This window comes from Heterodontus francisci, chromosome 9 (genome assembly GCF_036365525.1).
Source record: "Heterodontus francisci isolate sHetFra1 chromosome 9, sHetFra1.hap1, whole genome shotgun sequence".
NCBI lineage: Eukaryota > Metazoa > Chordata > Chondrichthyes > Heterodontiformes > Heterodontidae > Heterodontus > Heterodontus francisci.
Window position 1 is genome coordinate 12,757,493 of NC_090379.1, and position 23,186 is coordinate 12,780,678.

The 23,186-nt window shown below is 44.2% G+C and overlaps 1 protein-coding gene across 1 annotated transcript in view; it reads left to right on the top strand.

Annotated features, from left to right (window-relative positions):
* The window catches only part of nrde2 (NRDE-2, necessary for RNA interference, domain containing), a 94,613-nt gene that overhangs the window by 15,185 nt on the left and 56,242 nt on the right, over positions 1–23,186 (top strand). Inside the window, exons 3-5 of the mRNA XM_068038569.1 lie at positions 5,116–5,295; positions 6,957–7,103; positions 17,212–17,689. Coding sequence (XP_067894670.1) covers positions 5,116–5,295; positions 6,957–7,103; positions 17,212–17,689 — 805 coding nt within the window. The remainder of the gene's footprint in view (positions 1–5,115; positions 5,296–6,956; positions 7,104–17,211; positions 17,690–23,186) is intronic.

A 23,186-nucleotide genomic window follows, 5' to 3' on the forward strand; every position in this document is an offset into this window, starting at 1 on the left:
TTCTCTCTTTCTCTCTCTTTCTCTCTCTTTCTCTCTCTTTCTCTCTCTCTGCATTAACTCGATATCTGCCTGCCTCTCCCTCTGTTTATCTCTCTGTCTCTCTATCTCTTTATCTAGGTATTCATCTCTTTTTTTTATCTCCTTCATCTCTATCACTCTATCTCTCCACGTGATGTAAAAGATATTTTTGCCTATTCTCCTATCTTCCAAAGGTTAATTTATTGTTGGGGTGTTTACTGCAGTATGTGTAATCTCAGTGTTGTGAGAGATGGCCTTCAGGATATAATTTTAAGGCTCTTTGAACTGTGTTATGTTTAATGTTAGATTATCATACAGGAGCAGTCCTGTTCTGGTATGATTTTATCAGTTGAACAAAGTTCAGATTACCATATAGCTGTCAGTTTGCTTTTCTTTACAATACTTAAAAACTCCAGTATAAGTGACTGAGGATTTTATATATATATAGATAAAGCCAAATCAATTCCTTGATGGTCTGGTATTTAAAGGCACTGCTCAGTGCAGAGCTAAGCCACATGGACAAACGGGTGCCAGGTTTAATCTCAGTTGAGGTCCTACAATTGGCCTCAGCACCTCAAAATTAGAAAGAGCAGGGTAGAAATCAGCCTGCTTCTGATCACTGTCCGCTGACCCATGTGGATGCTGGCGACGTGAAGGACAACCTTCCTAGATGTTTGTACTCCTCCAGTTCTGGCCTCCTGCATGTCCCTGATTTCCTTTGCCCTATCATTGGTGGCGGTGCCTTCAGGCATCTAGGTCCCTAAACCTCAATGCCTCCCTCCCCTCCTCCAAGACACTCTTTACTGCCTTTTATGAGGCTCAGAGCCAATTTTCTTTTATCTAATAACACTGCTTTGATGCCCCTTGTGACATTAAAAGATGATGCCTCCCATGTTATATAGTCTGTTGATACTCGCCATCCAAGCTGACATATGAGGGTATTTTGGCAAGTCCCAGGAAAGCGTGGGCACCAGCAGAGCCAAGCAGGAGCTTTATCAAGGGAGGTGAAAAAATTGAAAAAGTTCTGTTTTACTGGAGTTTTTATTTGAAAAAGAAACACTCCCTCTTACTCATTGCGGCAGGTATTTGGGATCTGAAGGCTGAGACAAGGCCAGTATAAATGGACAGAAGTCATTTTCTGACCTCCTGAACTGTTTTGAAGAAGAAATGAACCTCACAGTTGGCACAAACTTTTCTGTTTGTTCGAAATTAGGGCCATGCCAGGGGACTAACTCCTAGTACCTCACCTCACCTCTACCCTATTGCTCTCGTATTTCTTTGAAGAATTCTGTGTTCAAACTGTTGTTCATACTTTGCGGATGGGAAAGCAAAATCCCTTGCGACTTGAGCTTCTAGTTCTCTCCCACCCTGCAGGATTTAAGGAATTCCTGCCTCACTGCATTATCAGCAAGGTGAACTCTGCAAAGTTCCTTTTCACCAAACCCCCCCCCCCCCCCCCACATCCCCCATCTCCTTTCTCTGCACCTTGTTATGTGCAGTCTGCAACCGTGCTTCAAATCAATCTCAATTTGGCATGCGTGCAGACAGAGTTTATCCCCTTAAATGCCCATGTTCCACTGGGCATTTCTGATTCCAGCGATCCTCCATCCAATCCCGGCAAAGAAGGAATTGTGAGTGACATTTCACTTAACAGTACGACTTACCCTTGGCCCTGTGAGGATGAGGAGAGACGTGAACAAAGATTTTCCACTTGACTAGTTTGCGTGATCAAGCACACTCCCCTGATGCTACCCCTCCAGTTTTCTTTGGAGTGGCCGCCAGATTTTTTTATTAGCGGGTCAGCAAGAAATGCAATTACATTTTTCCACTGGTTTTTTTTCTACCATTTGTCAGTTAATTGTGTAGTTCTTGCTTATCTTCTGCTCCGTGTGTGACTGTAAGGTTTGATTTAGAAGTAGCTGCAGCAGGAGTTATCCCCACGCTCCCCCCACCCCACCGCATCTCTATATTTAATATATTGTTTTCTCGCTTATGTTTGATATCTACACCAGGCAGAGTGACCTGCACTTTGGCCTCTGCCCTACTGTTAGTGCGCTGGTTCCTAAGGGAGTGTTATATTTTTTCCTTTTATCCTGTGTTTTTGTTAGGAATAACTGGAAACAGTCGCTCCTTTTTCTAAGCGAACAGCAGGCAGACCATCAATTGAAGTATCAAATTGAGATATTTGACAACAGTGCTTAAAATTAGTGTTTCCTAAAGTAGATATGGGAGGGATTCGATGATGTGACGCAGACTTTGGATTCAGTGGGATTGATGGGCCTAATGGCCCCTTAGTATTTTTTTTTATCACCACAGCACTCTACAGACATCCCTCATGGGTTGTGTTGTATTCACCAACTGCCTTTGGTCTATTTGATCTCCTTCTGGAATACACACCCTACCATTTAGCTGCTTTAATTAGTCCATTGTCCTGGCTTCAACCACACTTTATGGTAGCTCATCCAAGAAGGCAGCTCACCACCACCTTCTCAAGGGCAATTAGGGATGGGCAATAAATGCTGGCCTGGCAAGTGACACCCACATCCCATGAACGAATTTTTAAAAAAAGCTGTTGCTATTGTTTTCATGTCTTCACGCTGTTTCCTCAGAGAACAGTGTGAAGTAATGGAAGGATTCATAGGTTGATAGTCTGACAGGTTGTGATGTGAACACTCTTTTCACCAACATAATCATCTTTATACCAGCCAATAGGGTGGTTATTTCTACACCATGGGGGACTTTTATGGGCTCCCACGGCCCCTACAATGTGGGGCCACACACATTAGAAGTGAGTATCCTGCTGGATGTCAGCCCAGAGTTCCAAGCTAGAGCTGCAGTACTGTCTGGAGTGGGTTTTAAACCCTTACTTGGAGGCAGGAATGCTAACACCAAGTAAAAGGTTTGCTCCATCTCAGCTGTTGGTAGAAGGTGTATCAAAAAATCGTGTCTGTCCTGAACCTGCCCTTACAGCCTCCGTCAGTCTAAAAGTTTTGTTCCAGTTTTACAATTGATCTCCCCTTTAAGTACATCTTGTCTTGACATCTGCAAGGTCCCCTCCTGAAATCTCGCAGTTCAATGCAGCAGATGGATGGACTTCACTTCCTCCGAGGGTCACCGTCATCTGGAGAGTTTCTGTCAAATATTGTGTTTAAAAAAAAAAGGCTTTAAAATACATTTGCTATCCCAGAATGTATTTTCAAAACCTGTTCATGCTTTGAGTGGCTATCACTGAGGGCTGACTTAAATCCCTCGTTTAGGACAACATTGATTCAATCTCAATGCAACTTGGAGTTTTATATAAAGCCATTTTAATCTCTATGCCATCTCAACAGCTGTAGTAGAATGTCTTTAAATCCCACAGTAGAACAGACAATTACCTCATTTTACGCTACTGGAATTATTTATTTTTCTTTACAGCGCAGTCAGATTGTGGAATTTGCTACGTCGTTGAGTGGTTGAAATGAATAGCATAGATGCATTTAAGGAGAATCTAGTTAAGTACATGAGGGAGAAAGGAATAGGTTATGGTGATAGGATTAGATGAAGCAAATACAGTGGGAGGAGGCTGTTTCTTTGCTGTAAATTCTTTATTGATCACCTGTCACTATCCTGATAGTCACATGGTGCATAAAATTGATGTCTAATCACAGCAATCAATCTCTCTCTCAATTAGTCTACAGGACCCAGACATGAGGTGAGGAAAGCTCCCCAGTGGTGGAGAGATTTGGGCACCATATCTAGGGATTGAGATACACACACCTCACACCTGCTGTGTATGCCAGTATCAGGACCTTCGGCCTGAGCCATCAAATTCCCGATATGGATAGAGAATTTTGAGGGCGAGTCACCCTGAGCAGCTCTTTGACTGAACAAGAACCAGTTTGCTCTAAAAGCAGCTTACTGGGTGAAGCACTTTGAGATGCTTCAAATGGGTATGGTGCTATTTATCAATGCAGGTTTGTTGTATCTAACAGCTAAATAACCAGGGAAAGTAGCTGCCTTGCCCACCTGCCCTTTTCAGCAGATAGGGGTGCTGGCTGCACTTCAGGTCACACTTTATCAATAACATGTTGAGGGACGGATCTTAATCTGTCTTTTGTGATTACCAAAGGTTATGGTCACCGTGGTGATTTGATATCTTGCGTTCTAATATTTCTAAATATCTGCTCACGCTAGGCTTGGGTGGCAGAAGGGCCTTGGTGCCACTGGGTAATCAGAGGGGTGTGTAGGGAGAGAACATGTGCATGTAGCAGTAGTGTTTGAGTTGAGATAACAGATAATATCTCGGATTTTCGTTTTCACAAGCTTTATTTTGGATAATTTGCCTTTTTTTGAGACAAGCATTCTTAGAATAGAGCATTTACTTAAAAATGTACTTCAAGGAAGGACAAAATACTGAGTAAAAAGGATTTTTTCTGCACAATGGCTTTTATGGCTTAGCACATAAAGAAAAACTTGCACTTATACAGCACCTTTCACAACCTCAGGACTTCCCGAAGCACTTTACAGCCAATGAAGTACTGTTTTTGGCAGACCAGTCAGCTGGGGAGGGGCGACTCAGACAAGCCCAATCCTGTCTTCTGTCATTGCCCTTTCTTGAGCTGGGTCGCAGTCAGCAGCAAGACCACTGGTCAGTGTTCTCTTCCTGCACACCCCTTCCAGTTACCCAGTGGCACCAAGGCCCTTCTGCCACCTATGTAAAGACTGAACACAGAAACTTTCTAGTCTATACAGTTTAGTGTCTCATGGCCTTTTCCAAAGAAGCCATTGATGGAGCTGCTCATTCTATTGGTTATTAAGTTCTGTTCAAGTTAACGATCAAGGCACTGTGCAATGGAGCAATAGTGTGTTGCTTCCTTGGTGAGATCCTGATGTGGCATTTACTCTTGGTCATGGACAAGACAGGGTAGGGAGAATGAGAGGGTGATCTTGGTCATGGATAGGACAGGGTGGGGAGAGTGTGAGGGAGGAGGGTAAGGGGAGATGGGGAGGAGGGTGTGTGGTTGAAGAAGCCAGAAGTGAATGATAATACTAAGAGAGATGCAGCTGGCGATTGGGTGACAAGTTACGTGTGATTAATTTTTCCTGCAATTTTAGTGTTTGTTCAGAGCCCAGATTGTTGGACCGTGACAAAGAGGATGTCCCAAGCAAAAAGAAGAAAAAGAAGAAACATCGGAAACACAAAAAGGATAAGAGGAAAAATAGAGAGAATCACACCAGCAGTGACTCTGATCCTGAGTTCATTCAAGATAAAGACAAAGAGGCTCAAGCAGTGAGGTGATTAATGTTGCTGACCTTTGCCAACTTCATACACAGACGGGAACCAGCAGAGCTTGAACCAAGGGGATTGGTCATGGCTTGAGATCTGGTGTTATCTTTACTGATGATGAACATTAGTAACAGGAGGCGGCCATTCAGCTCCTTGAGCCTGTTTTGCCGTTCAGTTGGATCATCACTGATCTGTACCTCCATTCCATTGATGCATATCCCTTGATGGCCTTACCTAATAAAAATGCATCAATCTCAGTCTTGAACCACAGCCTTTTGGGGGAGAGAATTCCAGATTTCCACTACTCTTTGTGTGGATAATGTGCCTCCTTATTTCACTCCTGAATGACCTAGCTCTAATTTTGAGATTGTTCTGAGTTTTCCCATCTGAGCGAATGGTTACTCTGTATGTATTCTGTTGAATTCTTAGAACATTTCAGACTTCTCGATTAGATCAGCTTCTAAACTCAAGGGAAAAGAACCCGCGTTTATGCAATCTGTCCTCATAATTTAACCCTCTACGCATTGGTACCATTCTGGCAAATCTGCTCACTATCCCCCTCATGGCCTTGACCAGAATTGACTGCATATTTCAGATGGGGTAAAATGTTAAAAGGATTCAATAGGGTGGATTTCGAGAAACTTATTTCCTTTGGTGGGGGAATCAAGAGCTAAAGGAACATGATCTTAAAATTAGAGCTGGGCCGTCGAGAAGCAACATCAGGATGCACTTTTTTGTGAAAGACTCGAGAGGGTGTGGATATTGGGTCAATTGGAACTTTCAAGATTGAGAGTGATTTTTATTGGGTGAGGGTATCGAGATGTGGAGCAAAGGTGGGGAAATGGTGTTGCGGTATTGATCAGCTGCGATCTGATTGACTCGCGGAACAGGCTCGAGGGGCTGAATGGCCTACTCCTTTTCCTATAAGCTGCTTTAGTCCCCCTCAAATTAAAAGGTATGCCCAGCGTGCCACTGCGTTTGTACCGTGTGCTGTAGCAGGATGTGAATTTGCTGATGTGTTTCCCCATGTGGCAAACTTCTGATTTTGGTCAGGTCTTCTCTGATTGGTGAAGGAAGATGAGGAGATAAAGTCGTCTCTCGCTGTTCTTGAACAGCACCTGGTGGTTAGACATAGGACTGGTTTTCTAGAGCCCTGGGTAGAGACTGCCAGCCCTCTCAGTCTTAAGAGCAGTGCAGAGGAGTGTAATAGAACGGGGACAGTAATAACTACTTTAAAGTTGGAGGGAATAAATGTCCTAATTTCTCCCCAGTCCCTGGGCTACATAATAAATATTGAAAGCAGGTGAGTGATCCCAGGGCAGTAATGGTGTGTCCTGGTTGCCTGGAGTTTTGCAAGAGTGAAAGGAGACAATTTGGGAATATGTTTTGAGAATAATTGAAGGTGATATTGTATTGATATTAGGTGGAAACACCTAACAGCATGTCTGGGGAAAATCCAGTCTCCTCATCAAATGTACAAATTTAAACCACCGAATTAAATTGGCTAAACTAAATTTCCAGTTGACTTTTGAATTTTAATTTCAGAAAGGCGATTCCAAATTAGATACAGATGACTGTGGACTTGCTGCAGTCTTTAAGCACACGCTTTGTCCCATTTCACAGATTCTGCTTAAAACACAGCATTATAACGCACCTTGTTATTTTGCAGGTCTGAAGCCAGTGCTGATCTTCCTCAGGGTAACTTCATGTGGCTGGATGACCTCCATCTGCAGACTGCACAGACCTTCTGTATAGATAGAAAGGCTGACCCTGCCAACTGGGAATACAAATCACTCTATCGTGGAGATCTGGCAAGGTACTTGTAATGAGAGGAGCTGTGGATTTGGTTCAGTGATGTTTTCCTTCCTTGTACTAGACTGATGAAACTGGGTGGAATAGGCACTTTGCATAGGGACATAGGACTGTACCCAGTTCAGGACTGGGGGAGACCATAACATTCCATCTGGGCAGTCGCAAGAGATTAAAAATTGCCTCAGATCACTACCTCTCGAACCTCTCACTTGCTTTCTCTGCCAGATAGCTGTCTAGTTTCCTCTTGAGTTCTCCACTTCTTTGAATCGTAGGATCGTACAGTACAGAAGGCAGCCATTCGGCCCATTAAGTCTGTGCCAGCTGTTTTGAAGAGCAATTCAGTTAGTCCCATTCCCCTGCTCTCTTCCCATATTCCTGCAATTTTTTCTCTTTCAAGTATTTATCCAATTCTGTTTTGAAGTTTATTGAATCTATATCCACCCACACTATCAGGCAATCCAGTCTCTCATTCTTTAAGGCTATCTTTATAACTTGCCAGAAGCGCTGCACAAAGAGCAGCCAGGTGCTGTGCAAATGACTACTGGCAACACCTATGCAGTCGTATTCAGCTGGCCTCCGACACCGGAAACATCAGAGGAATGTCTGATGGCATTAAGAGAGAGCTTTTGGGCCAACCATCAAGAAGATCGCCCCCCTCAAGTCTAAATCAGGGGACACGATCACTGACCATCGCAAGCAAATGGACCGCTGGGTAGAAACTACCTAGAACTGAACTCCAGGGAAAATTATGTCACTGATACCACCCTCAAAGCATGCCCAGTTTCTGCCAGTCATGGATGAGCTGGACGAACAGCCAACAAAATCAGAACTCAGAGATACCATTGATTGTCTAGCCGGTGGAAAAGCCCCTGGAAAGGACGGCATTACCCCTGAAATAATCAAGAGTGCCAAGCCTGCTATACTCTCAGCACTCCATGCACTGCTTTGCCTGTGCTGGGACGAGGGAGCAATACCACAGGACATATGCGATGCCAATATCATCACGCTCTTAAGAACAAGGGTGACTGAGGTGACTGCAACAACTACTGTGGAATCACCCTGCTCAGCATAGTGGGGAAAGTCTTCGCTTGAGTCGTTTTAAACAGACTCCAGAAGCTGGCTGAGCGTGTCTACCCTGAGGCATAGTGCGGCTTTCGCGCAGAGAGATCCACCATTGACATGCTGTTCTCCCTTCGCCAGCTACAGGAGAAATGTCGCGAACAACAGATGCCCCTCTACGTTGCTTTCGTAGATCTCACCAAAGCCTTTGACCTCATCAGCAGAAGTGGTCTCTTCAGACTACAAAAAAGATCGGATGTCCACCAAAGCTAAGAAGTATCATCACCTCGTTCCATCACAATATGAAAGGTACAATTCAGCATAGCGGTGTGTCATCAGACCCCTTTCCTATCCTGAGTGGCGTAAATCGGGGCTGTGTTCTCGCACCTACACTATTTGGGATCTTCTCACATGCTTTCAAGTCTTCAGAAGGAGGAATTTTCCTCCACACAAGATCAGATGGCAGGTTGTTCAACCTTGCCCGTCTTAGAGCGAAGACCAAAATACGGAAGGTCCTCATCGGGGAACTCCTCTTTGCTGACGATGCTGCATTAACATCCCACACAGAAGAGAGTCTGCAGAGACTCATCGACAGGATTGCGGCTGCCTGCAACGGATTTGGTTTAACCATCAGCCTCAAGGAAACGAACATCATGGGACAGGACATCAGAAATGCTCTATCCATCAATATCGGCGACCACGCTCTGGAAGTGGTTCAAGAGTTCATCTACCTGGGCTCAACTATCACCAGTAACCTGTCTCTCGATGAAATCAACAAGCGCATGGGAAAGGCGTCCGCTGCTATGGCCAGATTGGCCAAGAGAGTGTCGAAAATGGCATACTGACACGGAACACAAAAGTCCGAGTGTTTCAAGCCTGTGTCCTCAGTACCTTGCTCTACGGCAGCGAGGCCTGGACAACGTATGTCAGCCAAGAGCGACGTCTCAACTCATTCTATCTTTGCTGCCTCTGGAGAATCCTTGGCATCAGGTGGCAGGACCATATCTCCAATGCAGAAGTCCTCGAGGCGGCCAACATCCCCTGCATATACACCCTACTGAGCCAGCGGCGCTTGAGATGGCTTGGCCATGTGAGCCGCATGGAAGATGGCAGGATCCCCAAAGACGCATTGTACAGCGAGCTCGTCACTGGTATCAGACCCACCGGCCGTCCATGTCTCCGCTTTAAAGATGTCTGCAAATGCGACATGAAGTCCTGTGACATCGACCAGTTGCCAGTGATCGCCAGAGCTGGCGGACAGCCATAAAGGCGGGGCTAAAGAGTGGCGAGTCGAAGAGACTTAGCAGTTGGCAGGAAAAAAGACAGAAGTGCAAGGAGAGAGCCAACTGTGTAACTGCCCGACAACCAATTTTATCTGCAGCGCCTGTGGAAGAGTCTGTCACTCTAGAATTGGCCTTTATAGCCACTCCAGGCGCTATTTCACAAACCACTGACCACCTTCAGGCGCTTACCAATTGTCTCTCGAGACAAGGAGGCCAAAGAAGAAAGAGATCAAGCTTTTAGACACTTGCAGCGCCTCCTTTGCCTCAGTGTTAACTTTTGTTTGATGATGCTCCTATGGAGAGTCTTGGAAAGTTTCCATAGATTGAAGGTGCGATGTAAACTCAAGTAGTAGTTGCTGAATTTGACAGTGCTATTCACTGCTACTGGCCGCCCATTTGTCTATTCCATAGTTAATTTTAACTGCCTGTCTAACTTTCTGGCTTTTTTTCAAAATTACAATTACATAACAATGTGTATTTGCATAAATGACTTTTTTCAGCTTTCTTCAATTTTAGAGTCATAGAGTTATACAGCACAGAAACAGACCCTTCGGCCCATCGTGTCTGTGCCGGCCATCAAGCCTATCTATTCTAATCCCATTTTCCAGCACTTGACCCGTATCCTTGTATGCGATGGCATTTCAAGTGCTCATCTAAATACTTCTTAAATGCTGTGAGGGTTCCTGCTTCTACCACCCCTTCAGGCAATGTGTTCCAGATTCCAACCACCCTCTGGGTGAAAAAATGCTTCCTCAAATTTCCTCTAAACCTCCTGCCCCTTACCTTAAATCTACGCCCCTGGTTATTGACACCTCCGCTAAGGGAAAAAATTTCTTCCCAGCTACCCTATCTATGCCCCTCAATATTGTATACCTTAATCAGGTCCCCCCTCAGCCTTCTCTGCTGTAAGGAAAATAACCCTAGCCTATCCAATCTCTCTTCATAGCTTAAATGCTCCAGCCCAGGCAACATCCTGGTGAATCTCCTCTGCACCCTTTCCAGTGCAATCACATCTTTCCTATAGTGTGGTGACCGGAACTGTACACAGTACTCCAGCTCTGGCCTAACTAGTGTTTTTTACAGCTCCATCATAACCTCCCTGCTCTTATACTCTATGCCACGGTTAATCAAGGCAAGTATCCCATATGCTTTCCTAACCTCCTTATCTATCTGTGCTGCTGCCTCCAGTGATCTATGAACAAGTACATCAAGGTCCCTCTGTACTTCATTGGGTTCTACCATCCATTGTATATTCCCTTGACCGTCCTCCCAAAATGCATCACCTCACACTTCTCGGGATTAAATTCCATTTGCCACTGCTCTGCCCATCTGTATCGTCCTGTAATCTAAGGCTTTCGTCCTCACTATTTACGACACCACCAATTTTCGTGTCATCTGCGAACCTAGTGATCATACCTCCTATGTTTTCATCTAAATCATTGTATGCTACAAACAGCAAGGGTCCCAGCACCATTCCCTGCGGTACAACACTGGCCACAGGCTTCCAATAGCAAAAACAGCCCTCAACCATCACCCTCTGCCACCTGCCAATAAGCCAATTTTGGATCCAAATTTCCCTGGATCCCATGGGCTTTTAACTTCTTAACCAATCTCCCATGCGGGACCTTATCAAAAGCCTTACTGAAGTCCATGTAGACTACATCAACTGCTTTACCCTCATCTACATACCTCGTCACCACCTCGAAAAATTCAATCAAATTGGTTGGGCATAATCTTTCCCTGACAAAGCCGTGCTGACTATCCTAGATTAATCCTGTCCCTCAACTTTTTTTCCAATACTGATGTTAGACTCACTGGCTTGTAATTACCTGGTTTATTCCTACTACCCTTCTTTAATAATGGTACCGCATTCGCAGTCCTCCTGTCCTTTGGCACTTTTCCTGTGGCCAGAGAGGATTTGCAAATTTGTGTCAGAGCCCCTGCTATCTCCTCCCTTGCCTCACATAGTAGCCTGGGATACATCTCATCTGGGCCTGGGGATTTATCCACTTTTAAGCCCGCTAAAACCGCTAATACCTCCTCCATTTCAATGCTAATTTGTTCAAATATATTACAATCCCCCTCCCTGATCTCTACACCTACATCGTCCTTCTCCATAATGAACACAGATGAAAGTAATCATTTAAACCTCTCCTACGTCCTCTGGCTCCACACACAGATTGCCACTTTGGTCCTAATGGTCCTACTCTTACCCTGGTTATCCTCATGCCCTTAATATACTTATAAAACGCCTTGGTATTTTCCTTTATCTTGCCCGCCAGTGGCTTTTCATGCCCCCTCTTCGCTCTCCTAATTACATTTTTAAGTACCCCCTACACTTTCTATACTCCTTTAGTGCCTCGTCTGTTTTCAGCGCTCTGAATCTGGCATAAGCCTTTTTTTTTCCTTATCCAATCCTCTATATCCCTAGACATCCAGGGTTCCCTGGACTTAGCGGTCCCACCCTTCACCTTTACGGGAACATGTTGGCTCTAAACTCTCACTATTACCTTTTTGAATGACTCCCACTGGTCTGATGTAGACTTTCTTACAAGGAGCTGCTCCCAGTCGACTTTGGCCAGATCCTGTTTTATCATATTGATATCGGCCTTCCCCCAGTTCAGTACCTTTATTTTCGGTCCATCTTTGTCCTTTTCCATAATTTAAACTAAATTTTACTTTATTAAACCCCCATCTTACCCATAGCTCTTGTCTACAGTATGTGATTCAATTTTAAAGACTTCTGATGTGGCTCAGCAAGCCACTGGGTACACAGAGCAATTCAGAGCAATAACTGCAGCCGTATCAGTGCCAATCATCTCCCAAGAACAAATATATATTTTTAAATGAGAGGATTGGTGACTGATGCAGCTCCTTGCATCTGCAACAGATTACTTTAAGGGTGGGAAAGTTCTGTGACTTAGAATACCAGTCACTTGATGGCAATCTATTTCCCAGTGAGTCACTTTATATACAGTGTGCACTAATGGTGTGCCTGCCCCTATGCCCCATGATTCTCCTCTGGCTGACTGCTAAACAATGTCCAATGTCAATACTGCTTCGGCAAAGAGGCAAACCTAATTAACCATGAGATGAAATGCCTCATTAATTGTCACATTTCTCCTTGCAGTCTGACCACTTTCACATAGTGGTAAATGGAATGTGTCCAGATCAATGATGTTTAACAGAGACTTGTCATGTCAATTATCTCAGTGGAGGGTAGGCGCCTTTGTACAGTTCGACTTCAAAAATACAACATTTTTTATTTTTATTTTATTTTAAGGATACAGCACTGAAAGAGGCCCTTCGGCCCACCGAGTCTGTGCCGACCAACAACCACCCATTTATACTAACCCTACAGTAATCCCATATTCCCTATCACCTACCTACACTAGGGGCAATTTTTTACAACGGCCAATTTACCTATCACCTGCAAGTCTTTGGCTGTGGGAGGACTTGCAAACTCCGCACAGGCAGTACCCAGAATCGAACCGAGGTCCCTGGAGCTCTGAGGCTGTGGTGCTAACCACTGCGCCACTGTGCCGTCCTGAGTGGAGTGTTATTCTTGACAGCAGTTATACTAGCAGCTAGCATCAGCTTAATGCAGCATGAGGACTACGCACTTTTGCAAGGATATATCGGCCTTCGCCGGGATGCAGTCCAGATTTATCCCGAATGATGCCAGGGCTTAGAGTTAAATTACGAGGACAGGTTGCATAATCTTGGCTTGTATTCTCTTGAGTAGAGAGATTGACGGGTGCTCTGATTAAGGTGCACATATAAAATATTATTTGGTAGGGTAGATACAAAGAGACTGTTTCCTCCGATAGGGGAATTAAGGACATGGGAACATTATAAAATTAGAGCCAGGCCATTCAGGAGTGAAATCAGTAAGCACTTGCACACGCAAGGGGCAGTGGAAATCTGGAACTCTATCCCCTGAGGCTGTGGATGCTGCGGGGTTAGTGGGGGGGCGGGGTGCAGCGCAATTGTTATTTTCAAGACAGGTCAATATATTTTTGATATGGGGCAAAGGAGGGTAAATAGAGGTGAGGTGCAGATCAGCCATGATCTAATTGAATGGTGAGGATCAAGCGGCTGAATGGCCTTCCTCTTTTCCTATTCTCTTGCCTTCTGTTACCTCTGTCAGGTACTCATCCTTTGCATGATTGCTTAGATGCTAGCCTGGGAGTACTGTGACCGAGAACAGGCCAGAGAATGCACCTGGAAGTGTCTGGTGTTTAGGGGTCAGTCCCACACAAAGTGATATACTTAACCCAGTGATCAGCCTTTTAAAATTCCAGTCCTACCCTGGAGAGGATGCAGATTGAGATTTACTAGAATTACATCAGGGTTGATAGACTTCAGGCACAACCATCTTTAGCTGCTTCATCAATGACGTTCCCTCCATCATGAGGTCAGAATTTGGGAGGTTTGCTGATGATTTCACAGTGCTCAGTACCATTCGAGACTCCTCCGTTACTGAAGCAGTCGTGTCCATATGAACCAAGACCTGGACAACATTCAGGCTTGTGCTGATAAGTGGCAAGTGGAACGTCACTTCCTGCAAGTTCCCTCCAAAGCACACACCATCTTAAGTTGGAAATATATCGCCATTCCTTCACTGTCGCTGGATCAAAATCCTGGAACTCACTCCCTAATAACACTGTGGGCATACCCGCACCAGATGGACTGCAGAGGTTCAAGAAGGCGGCTCACCACTACCTTCTGCTGGGAAATTAGGGATAGGCAACAAATGCTTGCTGAGCCAGCGATGCCCACATCCTATGACAGAATAAAAAAAATTGGTAAAAGATCTACAGGCAGGAGGTGAGGAAAAATGTAGTTGAGGAAGAGTATGAAATATTTGATGGTACAAACATAGTAAAGGAGGAAATACTAAGGTGTTTAGCATCCTTGAAAGTGAATACATCACCAGGTCTGGATGAAATGTATCTCAGGTGGCTAAGGGAAGCAAAGGGTGAAATAGCGTATGCTTTGACTATCATTTTCCAATCCTCTCTGGCTACAGGCATGGTTCCGGAGGACTGCTAACATTGTACCATTGTTTAGAAAGGGATAGCCTGCTGAATTTCAGGCTAGTCAGCCTAACCTTGGTGGTGGGCAAATTATTGGAAAAAATTCTGAGACTGTATAAATCATCATTTAGAGAGGCACAGATTAATCAAGGACAGTCAGCATTGATTTGTTAAGGAAAGGCCTGACTAACGTGACTAAAATGTTTAAGATAACAAGGAGGGTTGACGAGGGTAGCACATTTGATGTAGTCTACATGGATTTTAGCAAGGCTTTTGACAAGGTTCACATAAAAGCTTATGGGATCTAAGGGAAAGTGGCAAGTTGGACCAAAGTTCTCCCATTAGCAGGTGGCAACAGGTTGTCAGGTGTTTCTGTAACTGGAATGCTGTTTCCAGTGGTGTTCCACAGGGCTTAGTACTGGGTTCCTTGCTGTTTGTAGTATGTATCTATGATTTAGACTTAAATATAGGAGGTATGATTAAGAAATTTGCAGATGATATGAAAATGGCTGTGTGGTTGATAGTGAGGAAGAAAGCTGTAGACTGTAGGAAGATATCAATGTCAGGTGGGCAGAAAAGTGGCAAATGGAACTCAATCTGGAAGTGTAAGGTAATGCATTTGGGAAGGGCAAACAAAGCAAGGGAATACACAATAAAATGGTAGGATTCTGAAAAGTATGGAGGAACAGAAGGACCTTGGAGTGCATGTCCACAGATCGCTGAAGGTAGATAAGGTGGTCAAGAAGGCATACTTTCCTTTATTGGCTGAAGCCTAGCCTATAAGAGAAGGCAGGTTATGCTTGAACTGTATAAAACACCAGTTAGACTGCAGCTGGAGTACGGAGTACAGTTCTGGTCACTGCATTACAGGAAGGATGTGATCACACTAGAGAGGATACAGAGGAGATTTATAAGGGTGTTGCCATAAATGGAGAATTTTAGCTATGAGGAAAGATTGGATAGGGTTGGATTGTTTTCTTTGGAACAGAGGTGGCTGAGGGGAGATTTAATTGAGGCGTATAAAATTGAGCGTCCCTGATAGGTTAGATAGGAAGGATCTATTTCCATTAGTAGAGAGGTCAATAACCAGGGTCCAAGGTAACTGGTAGAAGGATTAGAGAGAAATTGAGTAGTTTATACACCCAGAGGGTTGCGGGGGTCTGGAACTCGCTGGCTGAAATGCTGGTAGAGCAGAAACCCTCATTGCATTTAAAAACTATGTCGTTAAGTACTTGAGGTGCTGTAACCTACAGGGCTATAGGCCAAGAGCTGGAAGGTGGGATTAAGCTGGATAACTCCTTTTGGGCTGGCACAGATACGATTCGCCGAATGGCTTCCTTCTTTGTCGTAAATCTTTCTATGTTTCTATGGAGATATGATGGACCTAATGGTCTCCTTATGTGCTGTAACATTCAATGATTCTATGAAAAATTATCTTTGCCTAGGCCTGCAATTTGCATCACACTACCTCATAAATTCTAGTGGTGCTGGATATTTCTCTTGACAGAGCACCGTGATTATCCTGTACCCTGATCCTATTTTTTCACCTGATGTCACACATGCTAAGTAACATTGCCTGAGGTTATCCAAGCCCCAGTTGCTTTGTGTGAAAATGAACTGCTGAGTGTGGAGACTAGGACGGGTGATCCCAAGTTCGATCAAAGAGGGGAGGAGAATGAGACAGAGAGGTGAAGAAGTTTCGGGAGGGAATTTCAAAGCTCAGGGCCTAGATAGCTGAAGCGATGCTGGTGCAATTTAAAACCAGGGATGTGCATGAAACCAGAATTGGAGGACCCCAGAGATCTGAGGGTTATAGGGCTGAAGGAGACTAGAGATAGGGAGGGGGTGAGACAATGGCATTTGAAAACAAAGAAACTTTTAAAATAGAGGCATTGCTGGATAAGGAGCCAATGTCGGTCAGTGAGCACAAGGTGAATGGGACTTGGTGCGAGTTAGGATGGGTAACGGAGTTTTAGATGAGCTCAAGTTTCTGCAGGGTGGAAGAAGAGAGGCTGGCTAGGAGAGTATTGAAATAGTCAAGGCTAGAGGTGACAAAGGCATGGGCGAGGGTTTCAGCAGCAGATGAGCTGAGCTAGGTGCGGAGATTGCTGATATGGAGGTGAAAGTTGTCGGTCTTGGTGATGGTGTGGATATATGGTCGGAAGCTCGTCTTGGAGTTCAGTAGGATGTCAAGGTTACAAACAGGCTGGTTCAGCACCAGACAGTAACCACGGAGAGACAAGAATCCGCACGCTCAGGAGAGGAGGGAATTAAAGTTACCTCAAGATTGTCTATGTCACTGAGCCTGACTCTGATGTTCCAGAACTGGTTGAATTGAGGGTCAATGGAATTTGTAATCTGCCATAAACTGATCCGGTATAGCAAATCTGTTCATTAGACTGTGGAATGGAAGCACTTCTCAAGAGCAGTTTGGGATGGGCAATAAACATTGGCCTCGCCAGCAATGAATATTTTTAAAAACCCACTGCAAATAGAATCCCTCACCTGACTTGAGGCACTAAACATCCTCAGAAATTCTACATAGATTTCGCATCTAGCACATTGAGATCCAGTTAACATAAGTTCGCTAATACAACTAATTCATAATCAGCATTAATATTGAAAGAGGACATGAATGGATTTATTCAGAACTTGTGCATTGCACTAGCTTATTATATTAGTTTGTGCATAGTTATCAATTGATAGTTAAATGTGGCGATATGTATTTCAGGTATAAGAGGAAAGTGGACACCTGCCTCGGCCTCGATACCAAAAAGCAACACATTATTTGGGAAGATTCATCCCGTCAGAAGAAAAAGGCAAAGAAGAGAGATGATCGATACTACAGCACATCTAGCCTTCAGCTCCTGAGCACTGACACGGTTCCTGTTCACTGTGGAGACGTTTTACAAGAAGGCATTCCTCTTCCTGGTCCCAGCTCCTTCATACCAGTTCCAGACTGGGTAGAGAATGACAATGAATCCTCAGGCACCATCGCCTGGTTCAATCCGCTTGGGATTTATGATGCTTCCACCACTTTGTGGCTACAAGGAAAAGGCCAACAGAAGCAGGAAGATCAAGTGCAATTGCCCCTAGACAGCAGTGAGAGGATCAATTCAACCATGATGGCCAGAGTAGAGAAGTTCAACAGGATGTTGAGAGAAGACCCTGGGGATGTCCAAAACTGGATGAAGTTCGTTCATTTTCAGGTGGGTACTTGAAGCAGTCTCATCTTATTGGGGGTGGGGCTGAGCCTATTATTTCATTCCAAACCCCTCTGTTGTTGTTGAGAAACCTAGGTGAACAGCCAATGCAGGATACCATCATGGGTGAAACCATTGGAAAGAAAATTAGACCAGTTCCGTTGCCAGGGCCGCCACTGTTTTTAAGACTAGATTGAATGATGAAGAAAAAGACTGAGTGAGGAAGAGAAAGAATTTCATAGTTTTAAGGTCCAGGGAAGGAATGACTGCGTAGAATGGTTTGTTAAAACTCCAGAAAGCTGGAGCCTATCTTTACTCATTTTCACATTTATTGTACAGAGTAAAAGGATTACAAACATGTAGCTCCTCACTCAAAACCCTCAACCAGTCTCAGTAAGTGTCTGCTGATAAGTGCTCAAGTAAGACCTCGGTTAACATCCTCCACCTGCATATAATCAAACAATTGATACACAATTAACAGATTAACAGGTGGACTTGGACATTTTCCACCCCGCAACCCCTGTGTGGACTGGTGGACTTGCTGTAATTTATTGGTGATTGATTCTGTCAGGGCCTGTGGCTGAAAGTCCAGGAGATTCTGTCTCCATAAAATGAAATAATGGGAAGTTTTTAGCTGCAGCCAGCGTGAACTCTGGGTGCTGTGTTTGTCCTAATTACCTCTGAGCCGGGAACGATCAGCTCCCTGCTCGAAGTGGGTGAGAGTTGGCAGTTGAGCACACAATTGGATGTAGCTCATGGCCCTATCATTTAACGAACTGTCAGTTTATGTGTAAGGAGTGGGGGTTACTTGGTTTAGTTACTGAAGCTACTCTCTGGGGCTATAGCAGTTGTCCCTATGCAGACACAGAAGAGTACCTTTTATTTCTTAGTCACGACTTGATATTGATGTATACCATGCAGAAGTTATGCACTCATTCATCTCTATGTTCTCTGCTTGCAGCTTTAGCTGGGAGAGTAAAGTCGGCTCTGGGTAAATGGGCTATTTAGGTCTGGTGCATTGAACCAGCGAGCTGAGTGATGGCAGGGACTGAAGGATGTCAAATTAGGATTCTGCGTGATGTCTGTATCACCCAATCTCATGGACTTTGCCTGCTTGTACCTTTGTACATATTTATAACTTTGCTGCAAGAGAAACACTTTGACCGAGTGCAGTAGGTTTCCTTGGCCTTTTTTTATTTGTTCATGGGGTGTGGGCGTCGCTGGCTAAGCCAGCATTTATTGTCCATCCCTAATTGCCCTTGAGGAGGTGGTGGTGAGCTGCTTTCTTGAACCGTTGCAGTCCATGTGGTGTAGGTACACCCACAGTGCTGTTAGGGAGGGAGTTCCAAGATTTTTACCCAGCGACGGTGAAGGAGTGGTGATATAGTTCCAAGTCTGGATGGTGTGTGGCTTGGAGGGGAACTTGCAGGTGGCGGTGTTCCCGTACATCTACTGCCCTTGTCCTCCTAGGTGGTAGAGGTCGCGGGTTTGGAAGGTGCTGTTGAAGGAGCCTTGGTGCATTGCTGCAGTGCACCTTGTATGTAAGAAAATATAAAGCTATGAAAATATATTAAAAAAAAATAAAAACAGACTTTAAAAGCTTCTATAGGTACGTAAAATGAAACATTTGGCTAAGACAAATGTGGGTCCATTACAGGCAGAGTCAGGAGAATTTATAATGGAAAATAGAGAAATGGCAGAGAAGTTAAATGATTACTTTGTGTCTGTCTTCACTGAGGAAGATACAAGAAATCTCCCAGAATTAGGGATCCAAGGGATTATGGGGAATGAGGAATTGAAGGAAATTTTTATTAGTAAGAAGGTTGTATTGGAGAAATTAATGAGGCTGAAGGTTGCTAAGTCCCCAGGATCTGATATTCTATATCCCAGAGTGTTAAAAGAGGTAGCTATGGAGATCGTGGACGCATTGATAATCATCTTGCAAAATTTTATAGATTCTGGAGTTGGTTTTGCAGATTGGAAGGTTGCAAATGTCACCTCCTTGTTTAAGAAGGGAGGGAGAGACAAAACAGGGAATTACAGACCTGTTAGCCTTATATCAGTCGTTGGGAAAATGCTAGAAGCTATTCTAAAGGATGTGATAAATGAACACTTGGATAATAATGATCTGATTGGGCATAGTCAACATAAATTTATGAATGGGAAATCATGTTTGACGAACCTGTTGGGAGTTTTTTGAAGATGTTACTAACAGAATTGATAAAGAGGAGTCGGTGGACATAGTATACTTGGCTTTTCAAAAGGCCTTTGATACCACGGGAGGTTGGTTAGCAAAATTAAAACACATGGGATAGGAGGTAATATACAGGCATGGATTAAGGAATGATTAACAGGCAGAAAGCAGAGAGTGGGAATAAACAGGTCATTCTCGCGTTGGCAGGCTGTGACTGGTGGGGTACTACAGAGATCAGTGCTTGGGCCCCAGCTGTTCACAATATATAGCAATGATTTGCATGTGGGGAACAAATATAGTATTTCCAAGTTCGCGGATGATACAAAACTAGGTGGGAATGTGTATTGTGAGGAAGATGCAAAGTGGCTTCAAGAGGATTTGGAAAGACTTGGTGAGAGTGCAAGAATGTGGCAGATGGAATATAATGTGGAAAAGTGTGAGGTTATCCACTTCGGTATGAGAAACACGTGCAGAGAATATCTTAAATGGTAAGAGATTAGAAAATGCAGATGTACAAAGGGACCTGGGTGTCCTGGTCAACAAGTCACTGAAAGCTAACATACAGGTGGCAGCAAGTAATTAAGAAGGCGAATGGTATGTTAGCCTTTATAGAAACATAGAAAATAGGAGCAGGAGTAGGCCATTCGGCCCTTCCAGCCTGCTTGGCCATTCATTATGATCATGGCTGATCATCCAACTCTAACCTGTTCACGCTTTCTCCCCATATCCTTTGATCCCTTTTGCCCCAAGAACTGCATCTAACTTCTTGAAAACATACAATGTTTTGGCCTCAACTGATTTCTGTGGTAGCGAATTCCACAGACTCACCACTCTCTGGGTGAAGAAATTTCTCCCCATCTCAGTCCTGAAAGGTTTACCCCGTATCCTTAAATTATAACCCCAGTTCTGGACTCCCCATCGGGAACATCCTTCCTGCATCTACCCTGTCAAGTCCTGTTAGAATTTTATAGGTTTCTATGAAATCCCCCCCTCACTGTTCTGAACTCCAGCGAATACAATCTTAACCAACTCAATCTCTCCTCATACATGAGTCCCACCATCCCAGGAATCACTCTGGTAAACCTTCACTGCACTCCCTCTATAGCAAGAACATCCTTCCTCAGATAAGGAGACCAAAACTGCACACAGTATTCCAGGTGTGGCCTCACCAAGGCCCTGTATAATTGCAGCAAGACATCCCTGCTCCTGTACTCGAATCCTCTTGCTATGAAAGCCGACATACCATTTGCCTTTCTTACTGCCTGTTGCACCTGCATGCTTACCTTCAGCGACTGGTGTACGAGAACACCCAGGTCTCGTTTCATATTCCCCTCTTTAAGTTTATAGCCGTTCAGATAATCTGCCTTCCTGTTTTTGCTACCAAAGTGGATAACGTCGCATTTATCCACATTATACTGCATCTGCCATGCATTAGCCCACTCACTTAACTTGTCCAAATCACCCTGAAGTGCCTCTGCATCCTCCTCACCCTCCCATCCAGTTTTGTGTCATCAGCAAATTTGGAGATATTACATTTAGTTCCCTCATCTAAATCATTAATGTATATTGTGCATAACTGGGGTCCTAGCACCGATCCCTGCGGTACCCCACTAGTCACTGCCTGCCATTTGTAAAAAGACCCGTTTATTCCTATTCTTTGTTTCCTGTCTGTCAACCAATTTTCTATCCACTGCCCCCAATCCCATGCGCTTAATTTTACACGCTAATCTCTTATGTGGGACTTTGTCGAAAGCCTTCTGAAAGTCCAAATATCCACTGGCTCCCCCTGATCAACTCTACTAGTTACATCCTCGAAGAATTCTAGTAGATTTGTCGAGCATTATTTCCCTTTTGTAAATCCATGCTGACTTTGTCCGATTCTACCACTGTTCTCCAAGTGCTCTGCTATAAAATCTTTTATAATGGATTCTAGAAAATTTTCCCCACTACCAATGTCAGCTGGACTGTGAGTGAGAGGATTTGAGTACAGGAGTAGTAAAGTCTTGCTTCAATTGTATAGAACCTTGGTTAGACTGCACCTGGAGTACAGTGTGCAGTTTTGGTCCCCTTAGGAAGGATATTATTGCCATAGAGGGAATGCGAGGAAGGTTCACCAGACTTGTTCCTGGGATGGCAGGACTGTCCTGTGAAGAGAGATTGGGGAATCTGGGCCTGTATTCTCTAGAGTTTCGAAGAATGAGAGGTGATCTCATTGAAACCTACAAAATACTTAAAGGGATAGACAGGGTAAATGCATCTAAGCTGTTTCCCCAGTTGGGGAGTCTAGAACCAAGGGACACAATTTCAGAATAAGGGAGAAGCCACTTAGGACAGAGATGAGGAGAAATATCTTTACTCAGAGGGTTGTGAATCTTTGGAATTTTCTACCCCAGAGGGCTGTGGACGCTCAGTCATTGAGTATGTTTAAAGCAAAGATTGACAGATTGCTAAATACAAATGACTCAAGGGGATATAAGGATAGTGTGGGGAAAAAGGCATTGAAGTGGATGATCCATGATCGTATTGAATGGCGGGGCAGGCTAGATTGGCTGAATGACCTGCTCCTGCTCCTATGTTCCTATATGGTATACACTGCTACCACCGTGCGCTGGTGGTGGAGGGAGTGAATGTTTAAGGTGGTTGATGGGATGCTGATCATGTGGGTTGCTATGTCTTGGATGCTGTTGAACTTCTTGACTATTGTTGGAGCTGCATTCATCCAGGTAAGTTCCTTCCATCACATTCTTGACTTGTACTTTGTAGATGGTGGACAGTGTATTGTTATGCTGTGTTCTTGGGGCTTTATTAAAGATAGACGTAGGCTTTATATTTGGATTCAACGCAAACACCATTTATTCTCTTACTTATCTATGTTGTATGATGGCAGGTCCAAGTCTTTTCCTTGCTGGTGTGTGTATGCTCTCTGTAAAGCCATGTGTGTGTGTCAAAATGGTGTCTCCTTTTATATATGTCTGGTGCCATTAGTTGCATCAGTGACATAATCTCTTAAAGGTACAATTTCTTAAAGGTGAAGTCACTATATTACTGACAGGTTTTGGGGAGTCAGGAGGTGAGTTACTCACATAGAATTCCCAGCCTTTGACCTCATCTTGTAGCCACAGTATTTACATAGCTAGTCCAGTTAGGTTTCTAGTCAATGATGACCCTCAGGATGTTGATAATGAGAGCTTCAGCTATGGTAATGCCATTGAATGTCAAGGGGAGATGGTTAGATTCTCTCTCGTTGGAAATGGTCATTGCCTGGCACTTGTGTGATGCAAATGTTAATTAGCATTTATCAGCCCAAGC